This window comes from Nannobrachium achirus (genome assembly GCF_963921795.1).
Source record: "Nannobrachium achirus genome assembly, chromosome: 13".
NCBI classification, from domain to species: Eukaryota; Metazoa; Chordata; class Actinopteri; order Myctophiformes; family Myctophidae; genus Nannobrachium; species Nannobrachium achirus.
In genome coordinates this window covers 52,225,670-52,245,355 of record NC_137833.1, presented here as the reverse complement: position 1 = coordinate 52,245,355, position 19,686 = coordinate 52,225,670, and the positions used below count along the sequence as shown (strand labels likewise).

General features: G+C 42.4%; 1 protein-coding gene across 1 annotated transcript in view; it reads right to left on the bottom strand.

Moving 5' to 3' along the window:
- Positions 1-19,686, bottom strand: part of myofl (myoferlin like) — a 63,233-nt gene that overhangs the window by 35,499 nt on the left and 8,048 nt on the right. Inside the window, exons 4-25 of the mRNA XM_080740828.1 lie at positions 19,047-19,155; positions 18,628-18,724; positions 16,730-16,893; positions 16,032-16,160; positions 14,650-14,712; positions 13,754-13,804; positions 13,392-13,422; positions 12,082-12,197; positions 11,826-11,952; positions 11,631-11,734; positions 11,477-11,545; positions 11,030-11,073; positions 10,811-10,893; positions 9,989-10,027; positions 8,674-8,798; positions 7,442-7,555; positions 6,373-6,550; positions 5,740-5,864; positions 4,882-4,991; positions 2,666-2,858; positions 1,902-2,057; positions 959-1,090 (exon numbers count right to left, since the gene is read on the bottom strand). Coding sequence (XP_080596954.1) covers positions 959-1,090; positions 1,902-2,057; positions 2,666-2,858; positions 4,882-4,991; positions 5,740-5,864; positions 6,373-6,550; positions 7,442-7,555; positions 8,674-8,798; positions 9,989-10,027; positions 10,811-10,893; positions 11,030-11,073; positions 11,477-11,545; positions 11,631-11,734; positions 11,826-11,952; positions 12,082-12,197; positions 13,392-13,422; positions 13,754-13,804; positions 14,650-14,712; positions 16,032-16,160; positions 16,730-16,893; positions 18,628-18,724; positions 19,047-19,155 — 2,359 coding nt within the window. The remainder of the gene's footprint in view (positions 1-958; positions 1,091-1,901; positions 2,058-2,665; positions 2,859-4,881; positions 4,992-5,739; positions 5,865-6,372; positions 6,551-7,441; positions 7,556-8,673; positions 8,799-9,988; positions 10,028-10,810; positions 10,894-11,029; positions 11,074-11,476; positions 11,546-11,630; positions 11,735-11,825; positions 11,953-12,081; positions 12,198-13,391; positions 13,423-13,753; positions 13,805-14,649; positions 14,713-16,031; positions 16,161-16,729; positions 16,894-18,627; positions 18,725-19,046; positions 19,156-19,686) is intronic.

Sequence of the window (19,686 nt, the reverse complement as noted above, 5' to 3'; positions counted from 1 at the left end):
TTTATACACCATTATAATGTTCTTATTTTGATCATAAGACCCAAATACCAAATGTCAGTCTCCAGGTTGACGATGACTCGTATTTACTACGACACTATGGCACATTAGGAGTCCACTAGTACTAGTGGTTCTCAAATGTTTTATTTGTAAGGAGGCCCACTTAACTCTGTCAGGGTATGTCGCCGGAATGAGGGTCACTGGGAAACGGGGGGTGTGTTTGGAAATGCGCACCGGGTGTGTGCTCAGTGTAGTGAGTGCAGTGGTCTGTGACGTTGTAGAGTGCACTCAGTGTGGCTTATTTACGAACGACCAGTTAAGGGTCAGCGGTGCGCTTTTTCAGTCTGAACTCTGAAGGTAAACTTTCTGAAAAGCAGCAGTTGCTAACGTAACGTTGCTATTGAAAGGTAATTTAATTCATAACATTGGCCTTCCTATCTGTTAGTTTACTTGTTGATGTGTGTAACAATAAACCCCAAAAGCCGCAAATGGTGCATTTTGCGATAATTTCCTCCACTGTTCAAAGCTGAGAAGCGCTCGAGACACTGCCATGAAAACCAACCAATCATAACACCGCACTGACGCACCACAACGCCAAACCCCATCTTCTGAGTAGGGTCGTTGAGTGCTCATTTCCGAACGCACCTCGGGATTTCCGGGCGACCTTAACTCTACTGGTATTCCTCTGACAGTGCACAAGCAAGTAAGTAAGGGGTCCGTAAGGGTCCATTTGTACACTATCAGAGTAACCTGTTATGGTCATTCAGGGCTAGCTCATGTGTTTCTGGTAATATTAGTGTCTCATTTTGTATGTCTGTGGCAAAAATGGAACTTTGACAAAAAATAACCACCACATGCGAGCATGGCGATGACCACTGACGCTTACGGATTGCGTTCAATAAAATGGATACACAATCTATTACTCAGCAACTCCAAAACAACAATGCTATGTAATAGATACCATTTCAACAAAAACACTGAAGGCTCCCTCGGAGAAGCTGTTGAACCTCTTCTCGTGGGCAGACAGACCCAGCCACATGTTGACACGAAGCTGGACCGGGACCTTCAGACCTTTGTTCTTGTCCATGGGGTACTAACAAACAACAAGAGATTTTATTATTATTATCTTTTTCATAGTAAAAGACACTGCAAGGTTTTAAAGCCATTAACACCTGCAACACATTATTACTTTAACCATTGTTTTATGCTTTAACTATTAAAAGAATAGCAGATATACAAGCTCGCAGCGCGGCACCGAGCTTGTAGATCTGCTATGTTTGAAAAATCTGGAAAAGTCTTTGAATATATTGACCCGATTCTATAAAAGTCTTCTAAATCCTTCTAGGGTTTTTGAAAAACTCGTTTCTATCATCAGTGTTTCTCAAAAATGTTCATGTCAAGGACACCTAGAAATATGTATTTGGCTGCTCTCAAAATAGCATGTTCGCTTTAAAAAAAGATATATTCAAAGATTTGCATAAATGTTCATGATTTTTCTAAAATAGCCGTCTACAAGCTTGTGAGCTTGTATATCTCTGCTGTCGGGCCAAAACCTCCTAACTCCAAAATGTTCATTTTCGGGAAAATGAGCTCAAGTGGAGTTAGGAGGTTTTGAACGAAGGGATTTTTACTACTTTTCATTGGTTTAATATTATTTTAACCAACACTCAGACATAAAAGGGTGTTCAATAGCCCTGATTTATGCCAAAAAATCAAAAACCTAAAAAATTGAGTTTTGGCCAGACAATGACAATATCTTCTATTTTTTAATAGTTAAAGCATACAATAATGGTTAAAGTACTAATGCGTAATAATGCGTTCCAGGTTATTTGATGGGTTGACAGTAAAAGACACAGCAAGGTTTTAGAAGAGCTGTTGTCTCAGGGCTGGTGCTGGAGGTATACCTGCATGAAGATGGTCTGGGTCTTTCCACAGAACTTCCCACAGGCCTGCTCGTTGAAGGTGGAGTAGAGGATGCGGTTGGCCGGTACGCGGGCGTACGCCACCCGTCTCTCTCCTCTCAACATCCATATGATGATATCTGGCATGCTGTTCTGAGGCTGAAGGAGGGAGAGAGAGAGAGAGAGAGAGAGAGAGAGAGAGAGAGAGAGAGAGAGAGAGAGAGAGAGAGAGAGAGAGAGAGAGAGAGATATTATCATCATCAGCAGCACCTCTCACTTCAAACAGGTGTGATTCTTCTTTAAAAATGTATATTTCTTCACCATTTAAATGTAGTGTAAGTGATTCAGTTTTCATGTAGGTGACAGGCGGGGGCCTTCCTCCAAACATGATCAAGTGCGGGAGGGCCATGGTGCGCATGAGGCCCGCCCCCACTCGACCATGATTGGAGGAAGGCCCTACTCTATCCTGATTGGAGGAAAACCTGTCTCCTCCACCAAAACTGCCTCTCCTCACAACTGCTTCTCCTCACAAGGGATAAGGCTGAAGTCCAAATATGGACCAAACACTCTATAGTAACTAGTACTATGAGAACATAGACCCATTTTGTTATTATTATTTGAATTCAATTAAATCACTTACCCTACCTTTAACAATCGTTATATTTTGTTACTATCATCTCAGCATCATCATTGTTTCGCCAATAGCTTGCTTTCTTGGCTCCGTACAGTACGGTAGTACAGAAGTGTTGGATGGTTTCAATCCTCACCTCCTCTGCCAGCTGCTTCAGTCTGTCCAGCCAGTCTTCGATGTCGCTGATAGTGGCTTTAACGTCAACAGCCTCCTCTTTCATGCGTCCGGCCAGCTGCCTCATGTTGGCCGCCGCGCAATCGCGCAACTTCTTTATCTGCAGGTCCAGCGCAGTCAGGTTCTGGCAGCCCTCCAGCTCCGGAAGCTGGAAACTATCAGAGGTGTTTGTTAATCAACGTTAATTCGGAATAACTCACTTTGAAACGAAGCACAACTCCATCAAAGACAAGTTGTAGTCCTAGAAGTTCACTGTGATTTCTATTGACAAATTTGATTCCCAGTGTTTTATTTCACAAATAGGGGTTTTCATTTATGAAGACAATAAGGTCTGTGGTTAACATACAGTAACTAACACCAGTAAAACTCCCTAATCGGGAGATAAGCGACCGTTGGTCGCTTATCTCCACAAATAGGCCAAAAGTTTGTTTTACCAATTATCAAGACATACGGGCAGTTGACAGTTTGCCATGGTTACTCATTGAAGTTGAATCTCCATATATGGAGATAACCTACGCATCACACTAAGTCTGACCTCACCAGCCCATATTTGGGCATGAGCAACTTATGTCTCCATATATGGAGATATGATGACATCACACAGTCCTCAGCCGATGATGTGGCGTGATGTCATACAATACACAAACGAGCCCTACAGTATAAAGGGGCAATTCTTGCCAGGAAAGAAGCATTTCTTCGACTCAGACCTTATCGCCAGGGTTGGCTTATAGCAGCTGTCGGTAGGACCATATATGGATTCTGTTAGTGTGGATCTCCTAACAGTGCATCATCTGGGATACAATCCCTTTTATGCCCATATATGGAGATCCCTAACAGAATCCCTTTCATGCCCATATATGGAGATCCCTAACAGAATCCCTTTTATGCCCATATATGGAGATCCCTAACAGCATCCCTTTTATGCCCATATATGGAGATCACTAACAGCTAACAGAATCCCTTTTATGCCCATATATGGAGATCCCTAACAGAATCCCTTTTATGCCCATATATGGAGATCCCTAACAGAATCCCTTTTATGCCCATATATGGAGATCCCTAACAGAATCCCTTTTATGCCCATATATGGAGATCCCTAACAGAATCCCTTTTATGCCCATATATGGAGATCCCTAACAGAATCCCTTGTATGCCCATATATGGAGATCCCTAACAGAATCCCTTTTATGCCCATATATGGAGATCCCTAACAGAATCCCTTTTATGCCCATATATTATGGAGAAATCCCTGCTCTGCGTATCTGGTTGCTATGGTAAACAGTTGATTGCTAGGGTAAACAGTTGGTTGCTAGGGTAAAACCATGGTTGCTAAGGTGGTTGCTAACGTACACTAACAAACCAGCAACAACAGACTGTTGCCACAGCAACGTACACAAAGGTTTGTGTACACATGTGGTGTGATGTCATACTGATGCGGAGATATGAGCAGGGCAAAGTTGTGACGTGTGACGTGTGACGTGTGACGGACGGACGGACGGACGGACGGACGGACGGACGGCCGGTGGAGGTTTTCATAGTAAACTGCTCCCTGACGGTCGCAATTAGATTTCACATTTTGTTCCGACATGTTGGAATTTCACATTAATCTCACGTTTTTATCTCACAAGTTACTGTCATATTTCTACTGTGAATAATGAAGCTTTGTTCCTGAGGCTATATACAGGTAAATACATCTGATTAAAAAAAATTGATTTAAGGAGATTACTTTGTGAGTTAATATCATAAACCATTGTTTGCTACAGAGCTTATTATAGACTTTCTATTCAGGCTTTCGTGTGTTTTCATCCTCAGTGATGCATTGACTGAATGACGGAAATTGCTCTGTGCTCTTTTTTTTTTCTTCTTTTTTTTTTTGTCACTAAATAGATTCAATGAACCATTTGATTGGCTATTTTCTGCAAAGGTTTTCCCCTGGAAACAGATGGTGGTTAATTTATCCAAAACCAAATACAAAACATCTATTAGAAAAGAGTAATGTAACATCCCAGTTGGCTTATAAAACAAAATCATCATCCCTTTAACACTCTCCACAAATTTCCATTTTCTTACAACTTCACACATTTAGTTTTAATTGCGACATACCGTGCATGTTACATACAGACAGTACATGTGACACTAGGCCTGATACGACCATGAGCTCATGTCAGTCAGTCTCACCTGCTGAGGTCCTCAATCAAGTGGTTGATGAGTTTGAGCCAGATCTCTGCCAGACGGTTCTCGGGCATCTTAGCTAGGATGGCGGTTTTTAAAGAGGTGAGGTGGGACTCCTGGAAGAAAGAGCCAAAGAATATGAACCCTGAATATGAACCCTGACTTCCCAAATATAAATATTGTGAACATTTCAGATCTAAGAGTTCCCAATGCCAGTGCGAGACGTTGTGAGTTTGTAGATCGATTTGTACAGGGACCCCCGAAAGTAATTTGGGGGGGGCTTCTCACCACAGAGTTCTAAACAGAGCCGTGTGATTTATAGAAGAAAAAAAAAGAACAACATTAAACTAATCATTTTGGAGATGCCTGATGACCAGGGACGTGCAGAGAATGAGAGAGGCAGGGGCTGACATTTCTAAAAGGGCCTTTTGGTGAAAGTATCGAAAATAGCAGACCTCCAAGCGCTTGAAGGTTGGCTATTTCCGGTGCTTGATACCCCACTGAACTGAGACGTGGCGTAATGGCATGGATTTCTACACAGAGAGAGCAATTCTTTCAACATAAGATGCTGCATTCAAGTACATTGACAAGGCAATTCTCTTTAATGCCGCCTTCAGGAAGTTCAATGTATGGCATGGAAAGACGGAATTTGCATTTCTTTAACCATAGTAAAAACTGCATTCATGGTCTGGAGAGGGCACTTTTTACAGACAGATAAAAGGGCAGGGGATCAAGCCCCCTTTGATGTCTATGTTTGCACGTGCCTTCTGATGACTACAAAATTATGTAAAAACTACACAAGTTATTTCTGTTCCAACCGCATCGGAAACCCCAATATGGTACTGATCCCAGGCTGGTTCTCACCAGTCTCTCTGCGATGAAGAGGAGGATGTTGGCTGAATCCAGACGGTGGTTGATATCTTCCCAGAAGGAGGTGAGGATCACCACAGGCTTGGTGTCAGCCCAGGGAAGGTAATAGTACTGATTACCTGTTGGCCATAACACACACACACACACAGTCATATCAAACACCAGCAGTAGAAATACTGTAATAACTGTACTGAACTGTAAAGCCTCTATAGTTAGTGTGGCAACCAGACCGTGTGTCTATGTTGGTGTCAGCAGAGTTTTATTTTATTATTATTTATAAAATAAAATAAATAAAAACGCTTAACAAGGGTATTATAAATGTAGTATATTATAAATTAAGTAGCCCTATTCTTTTCTTCTTTTTTTTTTTTTTTTTTTTTACAGAATCAAAGGTTTTATTTTCATGATTCACCAGGATTCTGGATGGCTTGATTCTGGGCTTAAACTAGTTGAATAAACCTTCTCTTCCTTGGCAACAGAAAACCACATCCACTGCTATGCCCTAAATAAGGTTTACACTTGGCTTGTTTGCGCATTAGAATCTGACGATTCCATAGGCGACAGGAAACCAACCTAATTGTTTTTTTTTTGTTTTTTTTTTAATACAGCTTGTTCTTTACTTCTTACCGTCGAACACGGCAAAGCTGTACTGGGTGGTGGATGCCAGGGGCTTGCAGGTGGAGTCCAGTTTGTTGCCGTAGTTCCCGATGCTGACCTCAAACTGGATGGGTTCTCCTGGCTCCTGCAGCATGCAGGCACTGTGGAACACGGCACACAGCGAGAACTTCCTCCTGCGCTGGTATTTCTGAGAGAGAGAGAGGGCAGGGGTCACCAACGTCACGTGTGCAGGGGTGTCGCACCAAATTCTGGGCCTTGAGTACAAGGATTCACTGCGGGCCTCTTCATGAATGTTCTTCATTATTTTGTGCTTTAACCATTGGAAAAAAGCAGATATACAAGCTTGCAGCGCGGCACTCGGTGCCGTGCTGTGAGCTTGTATATCAGCTATTTTTCAATAGTTAAAGCACAAAACAATGAAGAACAGAAAAAAGGACAGGTGTTTTAATTGAATCTATCATGGTTAAAATGGAGTTTGAAGTTATAATGGGTTTGTATAGGAAGGTCCTGAATGGGGGAAAATGGGGGGAAATGAATATCAAATATCTAAATACTGAATGAAGACATTCAAAAACTGTCATGGGTGTTCCCAAAAGCCTGATTAGACGATAAAATGACAAATATTTTAGAGAACTATTTTTGAGAACCACTGCAGTAGGTGAATGGTGTAGTAATGGTATTCATGTTAAGCCACAATATCTCCACACAGCATCTTGACTATGAGTCATTTGTGTGAGGGGGAGGCGACTTATCTCTTACTTGCGCCAGCAGAGCGTGCAAGTACTGCGTTCAGCTGCCTATGTATGTCGATGTCTGTGTCTGTTTGAGCCTGTAGCCCAATCAGGGACCAGCATTTCTGGCAACGTCATCATTAACAGCCAATGAGGGACCAGCATTCCTGGTGATGCCAGTGGTGATGTCACTGGCATCGCCAGGGGTGATCGTGTGATGCCAGTGGTGAGCGCACCTCATGGCGCACAAGTAGGCCATACTTGTGCATGAGACGCAAGTTGGCACCTCGACAGAGTTCTAGTTTATATTATCATAAGGTCTAGTAGTTGTTGTCTTTTCTCAGTACCTGAGCCACCAGGATGTCATCACTCGAGATGTCATCCACATTCTTCTCAGGTTTTCCTTCCAGCTGAGTGGATAATTCAATGAGGACCCTCCCCCTATAGGCCACCCCTTCGCCCTGGAAGAAAGCAAATAGAGTAGAAATGAAACAAATATTGCTTCATTTGGGAGAAAAGGCATGACACGCCAATTATTGCGACCGTAGGTCGCACTTACTATCAAAACCTGCACAAACTGTCAGTCAGTCAGTCTGTCTGTCTGTCTGTCTGTCCGTCTGTCTGTCACACCTCACACGTCACACTATTGCCCTGCTCATATCTCCGCAACCGTTGCCCCGATCCATGCCAAATTTTGCACACACGCTCCTTGGCTGCCAAACTACAACCTCCAAGGACCCCCGGAGCTCCAGGGACCCCCAGGTCCCTGGGGGACCCCCAGATGTAAAAAATGACCAAATGTGCAAAAATGACCAAATGACCATCCCAACGGGGCTGCTCACGGGGAATTCGCGGGGACCACCGACTCCTGCTGCTCCAGAACGGATGCAAAAGTGGTGGCGCCCCCAGTGGAGGACCCCCTCCACTGCAGCTCACATAAAATGCCGTAACTCGGGCTAGGAGGGTCCGGGAGAGCCGGGGCCGGTACCTATTCGTCCGCCAAGGCAACGCGGACACCCCACCCCTCATTTCTCACATGGCCCTCTTCTAGCGCCACCATGAGGCCGATTTTTAAAACACATTTTTGGACACTGCTCCTACAGTTTTTGCCCTAAAATCACGCAAATCGCTACACAGTATGTCTACACTCATCCCATCACCATGAATCTGTCCCATATAGCGCCACCTTCAGGCCAATTTTTAAAAACACATTTTTGGACACTGCTCCTACAGATTTTGCCCTAAAATCACGAAAATCACTACACAGCATGTCTACACTCATGTCATCAACATGGATCAGGAAGATTTTGGAAAAACACATTTTTGCCCTATTTGTGGAGATAAGCGACCTACGGTCGCTTATCTCCCGATTAGGGAGTCTTACTGGTATTGTAAAGCTAAAACTGAGAAGCCATTTGGACACCTGTTTGCCTAGTGGGGGTTAACGTTCAAATGCGTGTGTCCAATATGAAATTAAATCATAAATGTGATGCAAGCTATATGCATTGGATGAAAGTGTAGCGAGGAGATCGAATAAATGCGTCTGTGATAGTATTAACTTGAGTGCATGTGGACTTACCTTGCCCATGTTGAGCTCGTCATATGGATCAGGGAGGCCAGTGAATTCTCTGGGGCTCCCGTAAAGGTTAACATAACACGGCCCAAAGGCTGGGAGAAAACCCACTTCAGACTCTGCCGTGCTGACTGGAACACAACGTAAGTTACACGTATAATATGCTTTTGTATTACAGGACAATAACTCATAAGTATACAGCACGTGTTTGGGGGCAGAGGCGTCACAAAGGGGGGGGGGGGGGGGAGTGGGACTGAATTACTAGGGCCCAAGGTGGAGGGGCCTTAATTATTTTATACTTTAGCTATTGAAAAATAGCAGATATACAAGCACACAGCTCGGCACCGAGTGCTACTCTGTGAACTTGTAGATCTGCTGTTTTTTGAAAAGTCGTTAATATATGTGCAAATCTTTGAATATATGTACATTATAAGGCGTATGTAGTGAGTTGCACAGTGTGGTGAGCCGCAGCCCCAGCCTGAAGCATCAAAAGTCTAGTATCTGCTCTCGTTCCACAGGGATGTACCTTTGTAGTGATGGTTAAGATATTGGACTTTCACGCGGGAGACCCGGGTTCAAAACCGGGTGTGGAGGTTCGGAATCTTCGGATCACCTCTGTTACATTGGTGCCGTGACCTGGATCTGGCTTCCCCGTAGGAGGAGGTCAAAGGGGGGGTGAGTGTAGTGAGTTGCACAGTGTGGTGAGCCGCAGCCCCAGCCGGAAGCCTCAAAAGTCTAGTATCTGCTCTCGTTCCATAGGGATGTCCCTTTGGAGTGATGGTTAAGATATTGGACTTTAACGCGAGAGACCCGGGTTCGAAACCGGGTGGGGAGGTTCGGATCACCTCCGTTACACGTACCTTTTCCAACATTTTCTCTTTTCGCCCACAAACAAATCGTGAAAACAGTTGATCTACAAGCTCTCAAAAAGTCACTTGGTGACTTGTTGAGAGCTTGTAGATTCACTGCAATCCACCGCAGTATCCTGAGTGTTAGGTTCATTGTTAAAGATGTTACACTTTTAAGAGTTATATCAACTCGTAGCTGCGTGTCTGCCGTGTGTGTAAAGGGTCTGCTTATAATCTGGAAGCTGTTTCCCAGGGTTAAGCCAATTCTGGCCAAAGTAATCATTAATCAGATCAGTTAATTAACTCTCAGGATTCTGTAGTGTACTATTGGAAGACAACAGGACGTGGAGGGACACACACAGACAACAAGAGACAGCTGTATAGTTAGTAGCTGCATTATGGCTGTTTCAAACATGGCTTCTAAACAACAGCTGCATGCATGCATGCATGCAAACATGCAAATCATCTCTTACGTTCGGCGGACAATGCACTTTCACTTTCAGCAGGCATGTCTGTTTCAAACATAAAAAAGGCACATACGAAATGAGTTTGAAAGGTTAATTACACAATACGAGATGTGATATGCAACATAAAAGTATTAGAAATTAATTACAAGATGTGCAACATAAAAGTAACAGTGATTTGACAATAATCCAGCTGAAAGGGTCCTTCCTCCAATTGATGGCCACCCAACAAACTGGACAGGAAGACCCATGGGAATGCCCTCCCTGAATCCTTACCCTAAATCAGTGGTTCTCAAACTTGGGGTGGGGTCCCCAAGTTATGTTGTGGGGTCCCCAGATGATTAGCTTAATGTAATTTTTTTTCTCACTCAACGGTAAACAAACCAACACACAGTATAAGTGTATACAGGGTATCTGCACATTTATAAAGTGACAATTTAAGGACTTTCAAGACTGTTTAATACCAAACTGGCCAGACTGTCAAATATTAAGTAAGCAATAGGCGAACATTGTGAAAATAGCAGATCTACATGCTCACAATGATCCTAAAATGGTAGCAAAAAATACATTGGTAAAATACAAGTGGCCCACAGGCCAACTTGGATAGTCGACCCACCGGGCAAATGCCCGGTATGCCAGATGCCCAGTCCCCCCCTGAATGTGGGACATCTATCCTTTCTAACTTCACTAAATACGTCCTTTCTAGGTTGGCCATTCTAAGCAAGACAAGGCAAGTGCATCTGTGCAGCACATTTCAACAACATGGCAATCAATTCAAAGTACTGCACATAATATGTAGTGGTCATAAACAGACAAACATTCTGTTATTACCTTCAATCTCACCCCCGGACGATGCTATTTGTCTCAAATTCAAAAAGGTGGTGCCGATGGTGTCGTTCTGGGTCACACGATCCCTGAAAGGAGCGAAATGATATGGTAAACTGGTTCGTCACTGGTTTGTTATGCTATAAAGGAGTGAACTGGTATGATAAACTGGTTTGTCACTGGTTTGTTATGCCATCCACTTGTATGAAGGTTTCTGTAGCTTACCAGTCATAAATTGTCAGCTTGATACGCTCACACATCGAGGGGAACTGTACAACACAAAGGAGGAGGGTTAAGGTTCATTTATTCTCCATCAGATGACAGTGTATCTTGCCTAAATTAAAGGTAGGGTAAGTGATTTCATTTAATTCAAATAATAACAAAATGGGTCTATATGTTCTGATAGTAATAGTTACTATGGAGTGTTTGGTCCATGTTTGGACTTCAGCCTTATCTCCTGTGAGGAGAAAAAAGCAGTTTCCGTTGCTCCACCAAAACTGCTGGGATATTTTCCTCCAATCATGGTCAAGTGGAGGCGGGCATTAAGCGCAGCACTTGATCATGATTGGAGGAAGGCCCCTCCTGTTACCTACATGAAAACTGAAACTGGAAGTGAAATCACTTACCATACCTTTTAATTTAGCAGAACATCATAATATTCATCATTCATACCTTGACCTGGAGGTTGATTAATTGGTTCCACTCTGGATTTGCGTTCTTCTCTATGATCTTGGTGCACAGCTAAAACAAATTCAAACCAAACATCTTGAATCTGTATTCTCTTGTGTTTGTTTGTATAGTACTTGGACATGCTGTACTAGGGTACCTTTTTGCCAGCAAAGCCGATTTCCAAAAAGGGATCCACCAAGTTTTTCTTGTCGCCTTCGCCTCCAAAAACATTTTTGACTGTCTGGATAAACGCATCATCCACTGCAATTACAATATATTGTTATTTTGTTTGCTTGATATTTTACTGAAAGAGACATATTATCAGGTATGTGATCAAATCAGAGATAGTTACTTTGGGGCATATCCTCAGCACGGTAGACTTTGAGGTTCAGAGTGACCCATCGTAACGCGACACCAGCCGGTACCAGCAGGTTACTCTCCATGTCATCTTGTTCATCATTGCTGTCCCTCCTCTCACTCTGCATGGACAAAGAAGAGACTCAATGACACAATGTTTAACAGGAGGGCCTGAAAATGTTGGCCTGAAAACATTGAAGGCCCTTGCTCTACAGCGATAAGGGGACAGTGAGTTTGAGGTAACTTCGTACCGGTGGTTCATCTCCAGTTCCAACAATCACCACGCTGACCTTCAGGTAACCTCTGGCCGCCGAGCTAGAGTCATCAGGATCGCTCAGGAGAAGCCATCTCCTCATGACAGCATGAGCTGCAAATGACACACAGCACAGTCACACTCGCACCGCGCACACACTAAGGAATTCTGCGCCGTTCACACGACAAAGGGTTTAGGCTAAATAAAATGTCAGATATGCTGTCCGTTTAGATGACAACGGCATTTTCAGGGGTTGAAAACGCAACAAATTGAAACCATCAAAACCACCAAACCAAGTAGGGAGTACTCCGCTGTGTTCTCTTGGACCACGTGGAGGTGGCGAAAGTCGAGGGGACGAAGATTTGCGATTCTGTCCCTATCGGGACGTAACTCGGACGGTACTGAGTCGGCTCAAGCGGACTTTGCAACGCTCGACACGGCGACGCGGTCGCTTTAGCTCGCTCGGTGGTGTCTCACGTGGCTCGAGTCCACTTGAGACGGCGCGCCACCGTCGTCACAACGGTAAACAAGCGCTCCTTTACAAGGCATCTCTTACGGAAACAATAATAGCGCACTGGTGAATGTAAACAAGGAAGTAGTGCGTCAGTGCCATCTAGTGACATGACATGCACACTACAGCGTTTTCAATCACTGTTGAGTGTCCGTCTAAACCAGGGGCATAGTTCTGCCGATTTAAAATGACTCCAATACGGAACTAAAACTTCCTATGATTGGCCGCTAGTTGCGCTGTTTTCCCCCCCGGCCGATCGCAAAAAGAATTGCCCTCCATTGGATCCCATTCATTTTCCCCTTTTGTTTTCTAAGATAATTAACATTTTCATGAATACTGTATGGTTCCTATCGCTAGTTAAAAAATGCCTTTCAATCACCATCATATTCGTTTTGTCGAAATGTGGTCCAATGTATATTAAAATAAATGATAAAGTTGCGGGTGGGCGTGGCCCACTAAACTGATACTAGCCGGCTGTGTTCTTCTTCGTTTGCTGTATTTCGGGAGGCTCCGACCACATTCTCCCATGTATCCCTGCGTTGCACGTGACCGTTGGCAGCCAATAGCATCTCTGATGCCTTTACAATTCTATGATGGCGACACTCATTCCAAGGGGTAGAAAGGGCCATTTGCGCTGCATAGAAACCAATGGCTTCGCTTCGTCCATATTTTTCTACAGTCTATGGTCTAAACGCAGAATAAAAAGTGAGAACGCAATGAGACTTCTGCGATTTCTCTAGAGACCGTTGTCGACCAAACGTGGCCTGAGAGAAGAAAAAAAAACATCCAATACTAACCAGGCTCATCGTAGATGAAGCCAACGTCCACCTAGATAAACAAAGGCATGAATGTCAAGTTAGTGGAACAACATCTTCATTATGTAGGACTGTAAAGATCCAATGCTACCGGTAGACAGAACACTAGGTCAGGGTTTCTCAAAGTAGTGACACCAGTCCGGGGCTGCCGCAGAATAATATAATAAAACTAATACATATAAATAAATATAAATATAATAAATTCCAAATATTGATAATATTTGGAATTCATCAATATCACTTCAGTTTAAACGTCAAGTATGAAGTTATTTTCAGTCTGCAGTATGAGAACCACTGCTCTAGGTAGATCATACATTTTAAAGCTGTTTGAAAGCATACTTGACCTTGAACTCCCCCATTAGACTGTCTGCTCTGAGCGAGTAGGAGTCATAGACCTGCATGAGAGAAGCCAGAGAAAATGCTGTCAACAATAATACATCACAAGACCACTGCAAACTCTAGAATCATCTTAAAACTAAAATTCCAGAGACATAGGCTATATCTTTAAAGACATGATATTTCACATAAGCAATGACTTAATCAGATTGATATGTAGTGCCAAACAATTTGCCAGACACATAGACATAGTTTTTTTTTTTTACCACATTCTGATATCCCATAGATTATTTACATATCGCGTCATATACTCTAAGAACTGTGTTTCAAAAACAATCAAATGATCTTCGCGGTTTGACTCATATGGATATGAAGAATCAACTGGCGGCGAGAAAACGCTAATGTTAAGGCCCATTCCCACTGGGCCAGATAACAGATAAAAAAATCTCTTTCTCCAGATATTTTTCCATTCAAAGTGGATGGTAGATACAGATAAAAAAAAATATTTTTCCACAGATAAAAGTATCTGTGGAAAATATCTGTGGTAGATATTCTTTTTATCTGTATCTACCATCCACTTTGAACGGAAAAATATCTGGAGAAAGAGATTTTTTTATCTGTTATCTGGCCCAGTGGGAATGGGCCTTTACTGCCGCCGAATTAGTAAAATTTTCGCCAGAAACAGAATATAAGTGACTATATATAAATGACTGACTATCGACTATCGTTATTTATATTTTAACCACGTTTCTTATATGAGAAGATTTTAAGATGACTCAATGTTATTGTCCATAGTAAAATGACTTCCGGGAATCAGGGGATGAACGAGTTTCAACTTCGCTACTCTACAGTATATATCTTTAAATGGAGTGCCAAACTATTTGCAAGAATCATCTGTACTCACCCGAAAAGTGATGTACTCCTCAAACAGCTCTGAGGGGAGCATGTTCACGTTGTAGAAGAATAACTGAGGAACAAACAATACATACAGCACATAAGAAACACATTTCTATATTTCTTTTGACACGTTTTTTATGTGAGAGAGAGAAAGTAAAAATGCTGTAGTTGTCATTATGTCAAACATCATAGGACTTACAACATATTAGGTATTAGGCCATTTGGTATGGACTGCGATAGGAGAAGATGCAGACGGGAGGAATTAGATTACAAGCGAACGAAGGGAGATCAGCTGCAGTAGTAGAGACAGAAGGTGAAAGGAAGTAAAACGAGTAAACAAGCTGCAACAATCTGTAATAAGTGAAAATCGGATTAACTGCCTAATGAAAGTCTCTGCCAATCTGCATAGATTACGGAGACTTTTGGTCATTTTATCGTCTAATCAGGCTTTTATGAACACCCTGGACTCATAATACCCTCCTAATATGTGAGCAATAATTCTTTGGGAAAATGGAAAAAAATGAAAGAAAAAAAAAGTTTGTAGTAAAAATAAATGAAAAAACACAGCCTGCTCACTTATTAGGAGCGTATTTTGAGTCACCAGAAAAAATAATGGGTGTTTTTAATGAATCTATCATGGTTAAAATGGAGTTTGAAGTTACAATGGGTGTGTTTGGGGAGAGGCCCTGGGCCTGGAATGCCTGATAACATTTACATCAAATATCTAAATATTGAATCAAGCAACTTAAAAACTGTTAAGAGTGTTCATAAAAGGCTGATTTGACGACAAAATTACCAAAGGTTATTATGAAAGTGAAATATCCCTTTAAAGGTGATACACCATGCATTTAAAAAGTATTTATGTCATATTGTTTGTCCCAAAAACGTTTTTCAAAAGGTTTGAGGCTAAATTACCACTCCTGAATAGAGAGCCTCTCATTTTTGAATGGCTCTCAGAGCATTTTCAGCTCCCCCCCCAAAAAAAAATCTTTTTGAAAAAAAAAAGAAATTCTTTTGAAAAAAAAAAACTTCAAAAACGGCCGTTTATGACGTCACAAACGGCAGCAAATCTGGACAGCCTGTTTTGAGAAACCCGTGGGATGCTTTTAACCTCCACCTTCCCAAAACCAGAGAAAGACACAACGGTCTGAAATGGGACTTTGTGAGGATAGAAGGTGCTAGTGGGACCCCAAAAAAAGGTTTTAAAATAGGAAAAGTGAATTTTCATGGTGTATCATCTTTAAGTCAGATTCCAGCATGTCCTCCTCACAAGACAAATAAACGATTCTGATGAAAAATCTGAGGAGTTTCACTTGAACATAAAACCTCTCTTTGAGAGCAGTGCATTTGTGTGTGTGTGGTGTTACAGTAAGGTAACTGACTCATTACCTCATCAAAGAATGGATTATTGCCTCTTCTAACTCTGGTCCTGTGGGTCTGCCCACATACGTTCACCTTGACCACCGGCTTGATGTTGTTGCCGGGCAACTGTCGACTCTCAATGACTCGAACGCGGATCTGGACAAACGACAGTGACACACAGTCGTCCTGTTGGTCACCAGCAAGCATCGCCATCATTTGCCCGTGCTTACCTGGACCCTAATGTTCCGCTAATAGGCTGAATGACAGCCCAAGAGAAATGCCTTGTGTAATCGGTTAAGTTTGGAATCTCTGATCGGAATTATGTCAATCTAATGTTGAACTGTGCATTGTAGTCGGGGATCCACATGCCCAGAAGCTCAAGGAATAGGGTTGAACCTGTGATGTTCTGTCTCAATCTCAAGTTTGACCCAAATAGCTGATCTACAAGCTCACTTTTGTTTTCTAATTCATGGACTTTCTTAGACTTTTCTATGATTTCTTCATGAAATGACTGTAATAATCATGTTTTGAAATAATAATAATTAAAAACTAAATGTAGGAAACAAAAAAATGAAGGGTCCCACAAAAATGTGTCCACGACCCACGAATGGGTCCAAACCAGTGTTTGGGAACCAGTGCGCTACACCATTGGTCATCTTATCTACACTTGAGGTCGTTGCATTTCGAAAGTTATCAAAAACCAAACCATGTGTTGAATACAATACCTGGAAATCCTGAGGCTTGTTGACCAGCGCTCTCTGTCTTTTACGGCTGAGACGGATGGCTTTTTGGTTCCCAGCCTGGCCCGGTGGGGGGGCAGCTCCCGAAATGCCCACCTCAGCCCCCCCTCCCATATCCTCGTCCCCCTCTGCTCCATCCTCATCCCCACCTGAGATGCAAAACCACACGCACACGCACACACGCACGCACGCACGCACGCACACACACACACACACACACACACACACACATTTTGAACACCTTACTACTACACAGACAGGAACATACAACCAGAAACACAACTCTGAAAAAAACTATGATAGACTTCACACCACACCAGCAGCATTCTGACACGTGCAGAAGAAGTCATGGCTACAAGATATAAACCATAACTACCAGTAAGACTCCCTAATCGGGGAGATAAGCGACCGTCAGGTCGCATACACAAACTTTAGAAGGCAATGGTAGCCAATCAGGAGGGAATATGGATGTCCAAAGATGTGTTTTGCAAGAATCGGACTGATGGTGGCGCTGGAAGAGGACCATGTAAGAAATCAGGTGTGATTTGCCATTCAAGGAGTGTGTGTGCAAAGTTTGGCAGCCAGGCATATAGTTTTGTTTCGTACTGTAATGTTGCACGAAAGAAATCAGCAAATGTATTGTTGAAAAACGAAATGCAGTGCCCATGACAACTAAACGAAGCACACAGAAGATCTTGTGCCACAGGATGTGAGATTTGACCATGATTTCATGACCATGAGATCCTCTCATGACCACAAGATCCTCATCTTTGTAGGCAAGAGAATGGGATCCTGTTTTGTGGCCATGAAATAACTGAACCATGTCACCTGCCGGCTCAATAGACCAGGGGGTATTGTTCAGGCACACCTGAACATGACCACAATATCCTCATCTTTGTAGGCAAGAGGCTGGGATCCTGTTTTGTGGCCATGAAATAACTGAACCATGTCACCTGCCCGGCTCAATAGACCAGGGGTATTGTTCAGCCCCCCCCCCCCCCCCCCCCCCCCCACACACGAACCCTAATGTACCACTAATACATTTCAAAGTGCACTATTTACGGGATTCACACAAATTATTTTTTTTGCTAAATAGTTACTATATCGATTTTAAATCATTGAATCAAATCGTATCGCATTGCCATGAATGAACCAATATTGTCCATGTATCGTATTGTCAACCATGTATCGTGATGCATATCGTATCGTTGTTAAAATGTATTGTTACACCCCTAGTATTCAACTAAATTGTTCAGGCCCCCAATACATTTCAAAGTGCGTACCAGAGAGAGTGGATTGACTTTCAAGAGAATCCGATTCTCTTGAAAGTGGGGTGTAACGATACATTTTAATAGCGATTCGATACATATCACGATACATGTTTGACGATACGATACATGGACGATTTTGGTTCATTCATGGCGATACGATACGATTCGATTCGATGATTTAAAATCGATAACTATTTAGCAAAGACATTAAATCTGTGTGAAAGGTGTGGCTAGTGCAGGTTTTTAAGAGAAACATGTATTATTATGGACATAAATAAGTAAACACAGTGATTATCTGCCAAATACATGGACATTGCATATTGACAAACCTGCACCTTGACATGAACCCATACTTTACACACATTTATTGATAGACCAGTGTAGCTATATGGAAAGGAAAAGTAGGAAGTATCGATACAACCGATTCTTTGCACTGCCGATTCGATACGATACAGAATAAAACCATACGATTCGATTTTAGCTGTTTTCATTTCGATATACTTCAATTTTTTAAGTTAAAAACGATATTTCGATACAGTTACTATATCGTTACACCCCTAGAATCGTACCACCTTCCCAAATACAAAGAGGCAAATTTCCCGAATGACTCACCGACATCCCCTTGTGACATGCATCCATCAGGCTGGTCCTTTAAGTTGGGATGGCTGTGGGCAGGCGGTTCATACCCGATGAGCAAATTAATGGTTGCCTGGGGGGAAAAACAACATTTTGATGAGTATCATTGCATCCAAATGTTTTGATTGAAGGTGCCATGGCATTGGTCAGAAATCTCATTGTTCCTACATCCCATTAGTCAGAATCTGGTGATCTTAACCTGGTGAAAATACTGTGCCTAAACCTAAACCTAACCCTAACCTCAGTAAAACTATGCCTAAACCTAACCCTAAAACCTAACCCTAACTAAATTCGGACTAATGAGATGTAAGACTAATGAGATTTCGGACTCAGTCCCCTGTCCCCTGATGGATTGGTGACGTAAATTGTACTGTAAATATTTTACAATGAATTACCCCAACGGCCTGTTGTTTCTCATTGACCAACGGTACATTCCTGGATGGGAGAGACTTTGTTTGACCACTGGCCAAGTCCCTCAGAAAGACTTTAGCTGAGCCAATGAACCTGGAAATCAATCAGATAAAAATCATTATTAAACTGACATTTTACGGATAATTATCAGTACAGGCACAATATACCGGTACTCCACTCTCCACACAAGTTCTACTTCCTGATTAGACACACACCCATAACCCCAGATTTATTCTTGGCTGAGCTAGTGGCACTTTTGTTTAATGCAACCATTCATTTATTAACCGCTTTCAACATGGCATCCCTATTTTGGGAATGCCATTTTTCAAACATTTTCTCTTTTCACCCCCACACAAATAGTGAAAATAGTTGATCTACAAGCTCTCAACGTGGAGTTGAGATCCACTATTTTTGCTATTTCAGAAATGGGGCTATGGTTAAAGGAGTAGTTCACCCCCAAAATGACTTTTTTCCTATTGATTACTCATGCCATGCCATAGGGACTTGAGTTCAATAATATTTTTTTGTATTTGTCGCATTCCTAAGACAAAGGTTTGATTATAGTAAATTTACCCCCATTGATTCCGGATGGAGACCCGGATGCATGGCCCTGGATGGGGAAAC